We start from the raw sequence: 13072 nt of genomic DNA on the forward strand, positions 1-13072 counted from the left end.
CATGCTTCTACAAGAAGGAGCCATTGCAAAACAAAATATAGAATTCCCACCAAAATAAAAAAATTGTCTGTTGAAAAGAAAGTGCATTAATAATGAAATTAATCACACAACTTTATATGATTTTAGTTAACCTTAGCAACAAAATGACATTATAAGTGGGCATAAGTAAACCAGAAATAAATTTGTCAGATGTCAAAAAAATTTATGTATTTCATTTATGATGTCTAATAATGTCTAAAATGTGATTGTGAAAGATTCAAATATGAGAAAGCAAATATCTATTATCAGTATCAAGCACATCAGTCAGCATTATTCTGAAAGACACTTTATCTTAAATGAGAGATGATAACATTTATCATGAGAATACTAAGCCTTGTGATAGTGTTGGTAGTGCTAAGACCTTTGGCAGACATATGCTATATCATAACATTGGCAGTTCTTTAAAAAATAAATATAGTGCTAAATTATTCATATCACCACAAAACTAAAGTTGGGGACTGTTCTTTGTGAGTCCCTCCAAACTTTGGATGCATTGTTTTACTCCACCTTTACACAATCATTAGAGCTTGGATAACTACCCCTCTCCTGCTCTGCCGCACTTATCTCAAACTTTAACCCCTTGTTCCTTAGCATAAAGCCAACCCCTCCCTCTTGAGTTTCATAGTCTTGTGAGCTGCATGGCAACTTCCTAGTCCTGGTGGCATGAAGAAAAGCACCCAATACATGCTGTAAAGTGGTTGGCATTAGGAAGGGCATCTAGTTGTGAAAACCATACCAACTTTGTGTATGATGCAGTCTTTGGACCCATCAGATCCTGTCAAACCGTCCAACCCATGCCAGAATAAACATTGATATTAAATGATGATGATAATGATACACTGTTCCAAATAGTTTTTTTCCAAACTGGAAAATCTGTTTTTGGAATGCATTTTCAGATTTTGTGCACAGTTCTTGTAGCAAATTTTCTGCAATCTTGTCCATTAGCTAAGTCAGTGACCTTTCAGGATGGATTTCACCTTTGGGAATGATTAAAAATTTGCAGAGGCGAAATCTGGAAAGTAGGAAGGCAGGAAAAGGAGAATCAGTTCATGCTTTGCCAAAAAATTGCAGATAAGGAGCCATGAATGAGTAGTTTTGTTATTTGTAGTGCAGCATTTGGGTCCTTCCTTCACACTGCATCCCTGAAACATCTCAGAATATCTAAGGAAAACTTATTGACCATCAGACCATGTAGAACAAACTCATTATGGACGACACCCTTCCAATCAGAAAAAGTTATCAACACCATCTTCACATTTGAGTGAGTTGCTTTGGTTGTGGTGATGATGATCTATCCCAGTGTGATAACTGTCTTTTCATTTCACATTCATATGCTCACATTCCTTCATCTGTTATGATGCTTTTCAGAAAGTTTTGATCAAGCTGATCCGAACTCACTGACTTAGTTCGCTTTTTGTTCACCTGCTATCAGACACAGAAAAATTTTGCAGCAACATAATGCATCTTTTTTTTAAAAATCTTGTGGCATGAACATTTACAGATGCTTACTTCTTCAGACAGCTGACAGTGTTCATGGATTGCAGCTTTAATTTTTACTGTGTTATCATTGTCTATGGCAGGTCATTTACATATGGGATGATCTCTAGTGGTTTTCCTTCTTGGTTTAAAACACTAGTGCCACTCATAAAGGTATTGACAGTTCAGTCATTACTTCCCATAAGCCTATTGCAACATTAGAAAAGACTCGAGAGAAGTTTTTTTTAATTTGAAACAGAATTTCACGCAAACAGTTACTCTTCCAAATTCTTCCTTGTTCAGCTTGCAGAAAATTACCAAGTGCACTAAACATACATCAACTCTAGCATGTGTAGATCAGTGACTAACTTATGTGGCATGATATGGATATTACTAAACTGAAGATCAAATTTTCTTGTACATGTGACTATTGCTGTGAGCATGCTGCACCAACTAGTTATAGTGTTGTTTTAAAAGTTCAATTTTTCTTTCTGGCGAGACCTCATATGCAACATAAGGTGTATTAGAAACTAATATTCTTATAAATGAATTTAATGTTATACTGATATGTGAAGTACAAATTCTTTAAGACTAATTATTAATTCTGGAACTAATATTCTCCAACTTTTACTCCATAGGCATATGAGAAACGGTTTCCCACTTGCAAAATGATACCGGTATTCCTTGGCAGTGACATCATAAGTGATGAAACCAGTGAAGATGGGGCCATTCATATAGTTCAAAGAAGGTGTAAACTTGATGTTGATGCTCCCTACATACTGAAAAAGGTAAGAATAATTCAGTGCTGTTTTCACATATAAGATGATGAAATACTGACGACCTGGAACCCCTTTTTTGTGCAAAGATAACACATTAACTTCATTACTGTCACTCAGTCTTCAACTTAAAGAGTGCTTAGATGCAAAAAAAATAAATTATAAGCACTTTTTATTGCTTTTGACTGAGTACATTATTACACATGTATGTTCACATTCATGTTTGGATAGATATACACAAGTACATATATGAATAAATAATTTCTCTTTAAATCAAATAAATTTCATATTTAGATATCTGGTTGTTTGTGAGCCTCTCTTCTCCAAGTAAATATTTAAAATACTTTAAACTGTAAACAACTCTATGCTTTCTTCAAATACAGGTATGAAAGACAGTAATGAAAGGAAAATTCCAGCATAATAGCTGCAGACTTCAATAATTTTGTTGAAACAGGATCTTGCTGATTACTTTCTATAGTGGATAGTCAGTACATTTCTCCACAATAGTCTATAAACATGAATCAAAGCTTGGATTATGTATTTGAAGTCCAACCGCTAAAATCTAACATCCTTGCTGGTTCTAACCACTGACCTAGTCAGTAATGGATTGTAATGCAATATTGTTGTTGCTTAGACTCATGGCAGCCTTGATGACACTGGCCTTTGATCAAAGGCATTCCATCTGTAACATCAAAGGCATTCATCTGTGACATAAAAGGCATTCAAATGTTTAGGGTTAATTAGTATTACATTATCCGATGTGTCCTTACTGTTTTTGAGATGTGGGGATCTGATTTGTGAGAAATTTAGCTGCTATTTCTAGTAATTCAAGTGACCATATCGAGGTTCCCTCATTAGCTTATGTTGTGGAGTTAGTACAAATGGTAGCGAGCTGAGTTGGACGTTTTTAATACCTAATTTATTGGTTTATATTTCTGAGATTTTGCTCTGATCTGTATTTAATTTTCATCTCACTGGTTGATAAAACAAACGCCAATAATAATATAGTAGGGTCAGACCAGTTGTTATTAGAATTAGTCTTGTCCTTTTGTAATAAATCATTATTGATATTAAAGATTCAGTTGCTTAAAATTAAGCTTGTACCAGGAACAAGCCAATAGTCTGGTTAAATCTATTTCACTTAACATCTAAGGCTGCTTGTAAAAGCATGGAGTTCACAATTTCCAAATTCTGTCTCTTATATTTCTGAAACCTGTGTTAATATAGAAGTTGATGTCTTATTGAAATAGAAGTATCTTGTGTTTGTAAGAATATAAGCACCCTCTTTCTCTTTCAATGTACACCACCGCTACACTTTGTAATAACAGCTGCTTTGAGTTAACTTCCACCTATCTGTAAGAGATTACCAGCAATGTGCTCTGTGAAATATGGTGCTTGAGTCAGTGGGATGGGTTTGTGGACATGCTGTTTTGACTCACCAGGTTTTATGAGTCATCAGTCTCCTTATTTGATGTCATCTATGTTGGAAGGCTATAAATTTGTTTTAAAAAGTCATGGGTTAAGTACAACTGACCTATTGCCTCTAAAGGGCACAAATAAATGACTTAGTATATTCATTTTTATAAAAGCCAGCAGTAAGTTTCTCTAAAATATCAGTTACTCTACTATTTTATCAAATTTTCTTAGAAAATTATTATGGTTGAGAATTATATTTAGTTTTTCTGATCTCTTCATTTTTCTTTTCCATTTTTTCTGACTTTAAGATGTTAAAGTTGTTTGTTGTTGTTGCTATTGCTGCTGCTGCTGCTGCTACTGCTGCTTTTGTTCTTGTTGTTCTCCTCTTCGTCTTCCTTCTTCCCTTAGGCAAAGCTTCCACTGCACCATCAAGTGTACTTTTGTGTTCCAAGAGTTGCATGCAGTTTTTGTTTTTTGTCTTTTTGGCATGTGAAATTGTGTGCTGCTTCAGTTTTCGCTATGTTGTGGGCATCGTTTTGTTGTTTCTAGTGTTAATTTACTGTTTGGCTGGTTTTTTTTGAGTAGAATATGTGCCATGTTGTTGAGTGATTTTTATATTTCATGTGTTGTATGGTTTGTGTTATGTGATATTGTGCTTTGTGGATTGTATTATATTGGTGTGTGGCTGCTTTTTCTAGCAAATTGAGCAACCATATAAAGGCTTCCTCATTGGTTCAAGGGGCATATAGTATCAGCTACATGTTACGAAGGAGTATGTGGTGGTTTACTTTAACCCTTTAGCATTTAAACTGGTCATATCCAGCCAAAACATTCTTCTTATTTTACGTCCAAGCCAGCCAGATCTGGTATCTTACACCTACCCTACAATGTCATTCTAAAAAATAACCAATTACATCATAGAAATCTTGAATCTATGAGATAATGCATGATTAATTCAAAGCAATGTGAATAACTAAGCATTACATTTGAGAGAGTAATCTGAATGCTAAAGGGTTAGTGAGTGGTGATTGTATAGAACAGTGGTTCTCAACCTGTAGTCCGTGGACCCCTGGTGGTACGCAAAGATAGTACTGGGGGTCTGTGAACTAAATTCAAAATTTCATCATCATCATCATCATCATCGTTTAGCGTCCATTTTCCATGCTAGCATGGGTTGGACGGTTCTACTGGGGTCTGTGAAGCCAGAAGGCTTCATCAGGCCCAGTCAAATCTGGCAGTGTTTCTACGGCTGGATGCCCTTCCTAACGCCAACCACTCCGTGAGTATAGTGGGTGCTTTTTACGTGCCACTCGCACTGGTGCCAGACAGAGCTGGCAAACGGCCACGAACGGATGGTGCTTTTTATGTGCCACCGGCACGAGGGCCAGGCGAGGCTGGCAACGGACACGAAACGGGGCAGTGCTGGCAACGGTCGCGAAACGGAAAGTTCTCTTACATGCCACCGGCACTGGTAACACATCTGCAATTTCCATTGATCAATTTCGATTCTGATCGTCACTTGCCTCAACGGGTCTTCACAAGCAGAGTTTTGACATGCCACCGGCACTGGTAGCACATAGCAATTTCCATTGATCGATTTCGATTCTGATCCTCACTTGCCTCAACGGGTCTTCACAAGCAGAGTTTTGACATGCCACCGGCACTGGTAGCACATCCGCAATTTCCATTGATCGATTTCGATTCTGATCCTCACTTGCCTCATCACGTCTTCACAAGTAGAGTTTTGTGTCCCAAGAAGGGAAGGTATGCATACGTAGGCTGGCTCCATCCCATGTAGAAGGCCACGGGTTATGGACTCACTTGTCCTGCCGTGTCTTCTCGCGCACAGCACACTTCCAGAGGTCTCGGTCTCTAGTCATTTCCTCAGTGAGACCTAAAGTTCGAAGGTCGTGCTTCACCACCTCGTCCCAGGTTTTCCTGGGTCTGCCTCTTCCACAGGTTCCCTCAACCGCTAGGGTGTGGCACTTTTTCACACAACTATCTTCATCCATTCTCGCCACATGACCATACCAGCGCAAACGTCTCTCTTGCACACCACAACTGATGCTTCTTAGGTCCAGCTTTTCTCTCAAGGTACTTACACTCTGCCGTGTGTGAGTACCGGCATTACACATCCATCGGAGCATACTGGCTTCATTTCTAGCGAGCTTACGCATATCCTCAGCAGTCACGGCCCATGTTTCACTGCCATGTAGCATGGCTGTTCGTATACACGCATCATACAGTCTGCCTTTCACTCTGTGCGAGAGGCCTTTTGTCACCAGCAGAGGTAAGAGCTCTCTGAACTTTGCCCAAGCTATTCTTACTCTAGCAGTTACACTTTCAGCACACCCGCTCCCGCTGCTGACTTGGTCACCTAGGTAACGGAAACTATGTATATATATATGTATATATATATGTATATATATATGTATATATATATATGTATATATATATATATATATGTATATATATATATATACATAAGGATAAGCATATTAAAAGGAGTCCATGGGAAAACTCATTTAAATAAAAGGGATCCTTGGTAGTGAAAACGTTAGGAACCACTGGTATAGAGTTATGTGATATGTGGGTTGTGTTATATTATTGGGTGGGGTATTAGTAGACTATGTGTTGTGTGATTTGTGCTATTTTATTAGGTGATGATTTTATAAGCTTTGTGTTGTGTAAATTGTGCATAAAATATATTGTATACTTAGTATTAAATTAAAATATCACACATAAGATGTGGGCTATTCCTAGTAAGGGCTATTTTTTGAACAGGATTTAGATTTGTGAATCCTGGCATGGTTTATAAGTTTTTGTTCATGTTCTTTTTTAATCATCATATCATGTTTTAATTATTATTGGTATAGTTTTTACTGCATATCCTGCTTATTTCCATTTCAAAATCTTTGTAGTATGATAGTTTCTCAATCTCCTTTGAGGTAACATTTTAATCAGAAGGATTCAAAATTTCTGTCAAGGCACAGATATTGTCATTCCTGTCCTGCACTCTTTTGCTTTCATCTCCTTATCAGTCAATGAACCATGTCCCAGATTACTGTAGCCAGGTTATTGTCATAGAACCAATATATGACAAGGACCTGGTTATCTCTAGTATTGTGCAGATTGAGGCTAATAAGGATATTGACACTTCTGTATTTTTGTGGTTTTGAGATGGCATTAGAATAATGTCCTGCAGTGTTGTTTACTGTCTTAATGAGGGAAAATATAGGGGATTTAATTTTAAAAATAATGTACCAGAAACATGCACAAAAATAAACAAGATTTTTGTTGCAGGGAATTTTATGCATGTAAATATATTGTTTTCCTATAGCTTATGTATACTCTAATGTTTTGGTTTCGTATTGAGAAGATTCTGTGTGCTGTGTAATTTATATTATTCTATTCAATGAATAATATATATTTTATAAACTATTATGAAATATAATGTAGATCATTATAATGTAGATCATGCAATATATAAATTAGAGCTTGTGATATATAAGAATATTAATAAAACACTTCTTTTTTCTATAGGCTTAATCTGGAGCAGAGCTACTCAAAATTTTAAAACTATCATCTCTTTTCTTTTGCTAAGACATGTTCAAAATTCCCTTCCTATGATTCATCAAAATTAAATACAATATAAAAAAATTGTTGCTGACAGGGTGATCACTATTAATAGGCTACATGCACAGAAGTCATTTCATTAACATAATGTGGTATGTCTGAACAACATTTTAACTTCTAATATTGGTTTCACATTTTGGCACAAGGCCAGCAATTTCAGAGTAGGGAGTGAGTCGATTACAATGATCCCAGTGATTAACTGGTACTTATTTAATCAACCCTAAGAGGATTAAAGGCAAAGTCAACCTTAGCAGAATTTGAACTTAGAATGTAAAAAAACGGACGAAATTCCAGTAAAAATTTTCCCTGGGGTATATTACTAGATAAATCACTCATGATAAAAATGGAAAATATTTTTGAAAATGAGGCCCATTCAAAGTTTTAAAGAAAGTTTTTTATAGGTTGTCATATCACTATCTTAGCTTTCTATATTTGGCAAGCTTTCATAAGGAAAAGAATCCCTAAACAGGTTTTCCTTGAAAATATTATTGGTAACATATGACTTTCCTTCTTGGTCATTTAGTGAAAGTCATGTTGACGTATTCGAATTGTTCCAATGTCGAATAGCAGTAGTATTTTTAGCTTCTTCACTTCCTACTCTTCTCTTTGTTGGGACTCCCCATCTAGTTAAAAAAATGTTTTTATGTAGTTAGAATATTTGGAGAATCTTCTAAAAGTGTTGTTTATACAAGAAAAAGGAAATAGATAATTAAGCAACATAGTACAGTTTTGTTTTAAAAAATTTATTTCACTCACTTTCTATAATAAATTGTATATTCAGCATTTGTAAGTTGGAAGCTGGAAGCAATTAGAAAGAGATTTCAACAAAATTTCTCTTGTGTGCTACCAAAACATTATTTGGTAGATAAGCAACACACATGTCCTCTCTCACTCTCTCTCTCTACTGAATGAACACACACACACTCTCTCTCTCTATATATATAATGTCAGTGTGCATACTCGACAGAGTGTAGGTGCCTTGAGAGAAAAGTTGGACCTAAGAAGCTTCAGAGGTGGTGTGCAACAGAGACAACTGTGCTGGTATGGTCATGTGGTGAGAATGGATGAGGATAGCTATGTGAAGAAGTGTTACACCCTAGTAGTGAGGGAACCTGTGGAAGTGGTAGACCCAGGAAAACCTGGGATGAGGTGGTGAAGCATGATTTCGAACATTAGGCCTCACCAAAGCAATGACTAGTGATTGAGACCTTTGAAAATATGCTGTGCTTGAAGATCCGGCAAGCCAAGTGAGACCATAACCCGTGGCCTATGCCAGTGGCATGTGGAAAACAACATTCGAGCAAGGTTGTTGCCAGTGCCGCTGGACTGGCTCCTGTGCAGGTGACATGTAAAAAACACCATTTGAGCGTGGCCATTGCCAGTACCGCCTGACTGGCCCTTGTGCTGGTGGCACATGAAAGCACCCACTACACTCTTAGAGTGGTTGCTGTTAGGAAGGGCATCCAGCTGTAGAAACTCTGCCAGATCAGAATGGAGCCTGGTGCAGCCATCTGGTTTGCCAGTCCTCAGTCAAACCATCCAACTCATGCCAGCATGAAAAGCGGACGTTAAATGATGATGATGATGATGATGATGATATTGCTTATTTGGCCACTGTTTGAACAATCAAACATTGAAGTCTTAGTCAAAATGTATCATAAATTTGACTCTACGAAATTTTTGTTGTTCTTTATAACTTAATTTAACCACTTTAACAAGAACACTTATTGTATGTATGTGTGTATATCACTAACATTATATATTTCAGCAGAGAATGCTCACTTCAATTTTGCTTAACCTTTGAAAATTGTTCACATTCAAGGTCCACATATGATACTGCAAAGTGTGATGCTGCATGATAGCAATGGTCAAAGACTATTGCTATCATGCAGCATCATACATCCTTCCTTAAATCTGAAGGAGAAATCCTTTGTTACTTTGAATAGTTCCTTGAACTTATTTTACTCTATTCTTACTTTGGTTCACTGTAGTTTTGGAATATTTATCTCCATTGCTAATTAGGTCATCTAGGTAACAAAAACCATTAATTACTTTGATATATATATATATATATATATATACACATACACATTACAAAGAATAAGTAAATTTCAAATTTGGGATAGCTGTGAAAAAAAAAGCCTAGAAAATTGGGCAAATACCCCTAGAAGATGGAAAGAAGTTGCCAGTAGGCAGCTACAGAGACTCAAACCTTGTACTTCTCACAGCAATCCTGTGTTCAAAATTTACTTTATTTTTTTGTAAAATACCAACCCACTTATTACTTCTAAGTTTGTTTATAAAAATGTTCTCATATATCATCATCATCATTACCATCATCATCGTCATTTAATGTCCATTTTCCATGCTGGTATGGGTTTGACAGGAGCTGGCCAGCTGAAGGGATTCCTGGGCTCCATGTCTGTTTTGGCATGGTTTCAATGGCTGGCTGCCAACCACTTTATAGAGTATACTGGGTGCTTTTATGCAGCACCAGCATGGGTGCCTTTTACATCCCACTAGCACCCATGAACCCACAAGATTAGGATCACTCAGCTGAAGAGGGATGCAGGGACAACCACGATTTTACTTATCCTTGCATGTCTTCTCAAACGCAGCAAACTGCCAGGAGTTTTGGTCCCTTGTCATCCCCACTGTTAGGCCCATCATCTGAACATCCTTTCTCACCACTTCATCCTACGTCTTCCTGGGTCTACCTCTTCCATATCTTCCCTCTACATACATGCAGAGAGAGAGAGAGAGAGATCGAGATCATTTTTGAAAGACTCCTAGAAGCAAAATGATGTTATTTGATGCAATTGAATACTAGCATTTAGTAGAAATACCTTGTGCATAATACAAGTTTGAAGGACCAGGTAGTGCACACAAATAACATGGTATATTGAGGTGTGTGTGTGTGTCTGTGTTTACTTTTGTGATGTGTGTATGTATATATCTATTCACTTTAATTAATAAAACTGCCAAGTTACCACAGAACAGTTACTCAGAGTTTCATGTACCCTTTGTCAGACAGTTGTGATGAGTTTTCATCACAACTGGCTGATGAACAAGAACATAAAACTCTGAGTAACAAGTCTGTGATAATTTTGCAGCTTTAATAAAAAAAGTATATTACCCTAACTTTGGTATTCGAGTACTATTTTTTCCACCTTGTTTTGCACTTATGTGCTCACCTGTGTGTGTGTGTGTGTGTGTGTGTGTGTGTGTGTGTGTGTTTGTGTGTGTGTGTGTTTGTGTGTGTGTGTGTGTGTGAATACCGCCTGACTGGCCCTCATGCCAGTGGCACGTAAAAGCACCCACTACACTCTCGGAGTGGTTGGCGTTAGGAAGGGCATCCAGCTGTAGAAGCTCTGCCAGATCAGATTGGTGTCTGGTGCAGCCATCTGGTTCGCCAGACCTCAGTCAAATCACCCAACCCATGCTAGCATGGAAAGCGGACGTTAAACGATGATGATGATGATGATATATATATTGTAAATGGGTTCAATTGAATTGTTAGCTATGGTATTTCACACTATATTATATACAATATACATTACGATAACAGTAAGGATATCAGGATGTGAAAAAAAAACACTCTGAAAATTACACAAGAAGTAGTTAATATATAAATATAGTTTATGTGACTCACAATTGTACCCTTAACCATTCTGTTACCAATCTGACTGAGACATTGTTTTAAGATACAAAACTCTTTCATTAAGATATGGTCCATACATATGATCTTAATAAAAAAATAAACCCTATCTTTTATCTTTTACTTGTTTCATGTATTTGACTGGCCATGCTGGGACACTGTCTTAAAGAGTTTTTAGTCAAATGAACCAACCCTAATACTGATTTTTTATTCAGCCTGGTACTTTTTCTATCAGTCTCTTTTGCAGAACCACTAATTTATGGGGATGTAAACCCACCAACACTAGTTGTCTATATGTAGTGGGAGACAAACACACACACACATCATGGGCTTTTTTTCAGTTTCTGTCTACCAGATCCACTCACAAGGCTTAGGTGGGCCTGAGCTTACAGTAGAAGACACATGTCCAAGGTGCCATGCTGTGGGATTGAACCTGGAACTATGTGGTTGGGAAACAAACTTCTTACACAGTCACGCCTATGCCTAGTTTACTTAGTTGCTCAAACTACTTGATTATTTCCCTGGATTAATTGATACACTTACAGGCTGAGTAAGTAATTAAAAATGAGGTTACAAAAGTCATTAACATCATCATTCCTACTGTTTTAATATTGTTGGTACATTCCAATCTTAATTAAAATACCTTGCAATACAATTTCCATAGAAATCCTTTGAACTTCTAAAATAACATTCACAGCTTTATTTTACTCTCTTTTGTTCCAGGACCAAATACTCTAGATCTTAGATTCTGAAACATGAATAAAAAGGATCTTGTTGAGGAAATAATTGAAATAATATTAGTCATCGAGTTAATAATGTCTTTTCTTTACTGAGATATTTCTCATTTTATTTTTGAAGATCACCTCTGTGCCGGTGGCATGTAAAAAGCACACACTACGCTCACGGAGTGGTTGGCGTTAGGAAGGGCATCCAGCTGTAGAAACACTGCCAGATCAGACTGGAGCCTGGTGCAGCCTTCTGGCTTCCCAGATCCCCAGTCGAACCGTCCAACCCATGCTAGCATGGAGAACGGACGTTAAATGATGATGATGATGATGATGACTACATCAGAAAACTTGATCCCTAACTTGACTACCTTTTTCACACAAATGAAGTTTCTGAGTGATTAAGCTCCATGGTTTATTATTTTATTTTGTCTATTAATTATTCACATCAACTCATGTACCATAGTATATATTTACTAAAGTGATTCTCTCATCACTAACTTAGCAAGCACAGTGTATGCTATACTGAGGAGGTTCAATAAAACTGTAATATGTCTGAAGTTGTCTCCCATATTTATTACTCATTGAGGCTCACTGCTTAAATATTCCTAATTAGGTTTTTTATCCCCACTATATTAAGCATGTCATATTAGACGTATTAAGTATGTCTAACGTGTCTTATAGAGACTGAGATTGCTTAGAGAACAGAGAGTTGGGCTTAAAACTTAACATTGTTTAGTTCTGAGCCTTCTTCTTTTCAGTTAATATTTTTCGCTAGATAAATGTTTCTTTAAAATTTCATATTTGACAGCGCTAGTAAAGTTGCTGAGAACTAATTTGAATAGCATTATGCCTTGCCATATCTCATTTGGTTAAATAACAGCAGAAACATTTGCATGGCTTCATGACTATTTACTTTTTAAGCACTTTATTTCTTTAGTGTGTTTAAAAGTAAATTCATATTGCTTTTTAATGTTAACTGAAACCCTACTTTTCATTGTTACACTGTTGTTGTAACTGCTGCTGTTTTAGAAGTTTTGACATGACGTCAAGGCCAACATAATTTAAGCACTTTAAAGAAATTATATATATATTGCCATTGTCACAGTTGTATTCTACTGACCTACTTTGGCTTTCTTTAATGGTAGTTATTGAAATCATTTCTTTTTGTTGACTTATTCTCTTCAAAGACACGGTTACGTCATTGCCTCTCTCTAACCATTCCTCCTCCAGCTTCCATTTTCTCCTCTTTTTTTTTCTCCAATTAATCATATTAAAAATTTATTTATTTGTTCACTCTTCCATTATTTGAATTAAGTTGCCTAAAACAAAGAAACTTTTAAAGG

General features: G+C 36.7%; 1 protein-coding gene across 3 annotated transcripts in view; it reads left to right on the forward strand.

Annotated features, from left to right (window-relative positions):
• The window catches only part of LOC115222609 (SEC14-like protein 5), a 114384-nt gene that overhangs the window by 34044 nt on the left and 67268 nt on the right, over window positions 1-13072 (forward strand). For all 3 annotated transcript variants that reach the window (XM_029792930.2, XM_036500466.1, XM_029792915.2), the window contains exon 2: window positions 2154-2303. In XM_029792930.2, the coding sequence (XP_029648790.1) occupies window positions 2154-2303 (150 nt within the window). The remainder of the gene's footprint in view (window positions 1-2153; window positions 2304-13072) is intronic.

Source organism: Octopus sinensis, linkage group LG2, assembly GCF_006345805.1.
Source record: "Octopus sinensis linkage group LG2, ASM634580v1, whole genome shotgun sequence".
Classification (NCBI taxonomy): domain Eukaryota; kingdom Metazoa; phylum Mollusca; class Cephalopoda; order Octopoda; family Octopodidae; genus Octopus; species Octopus sinensis.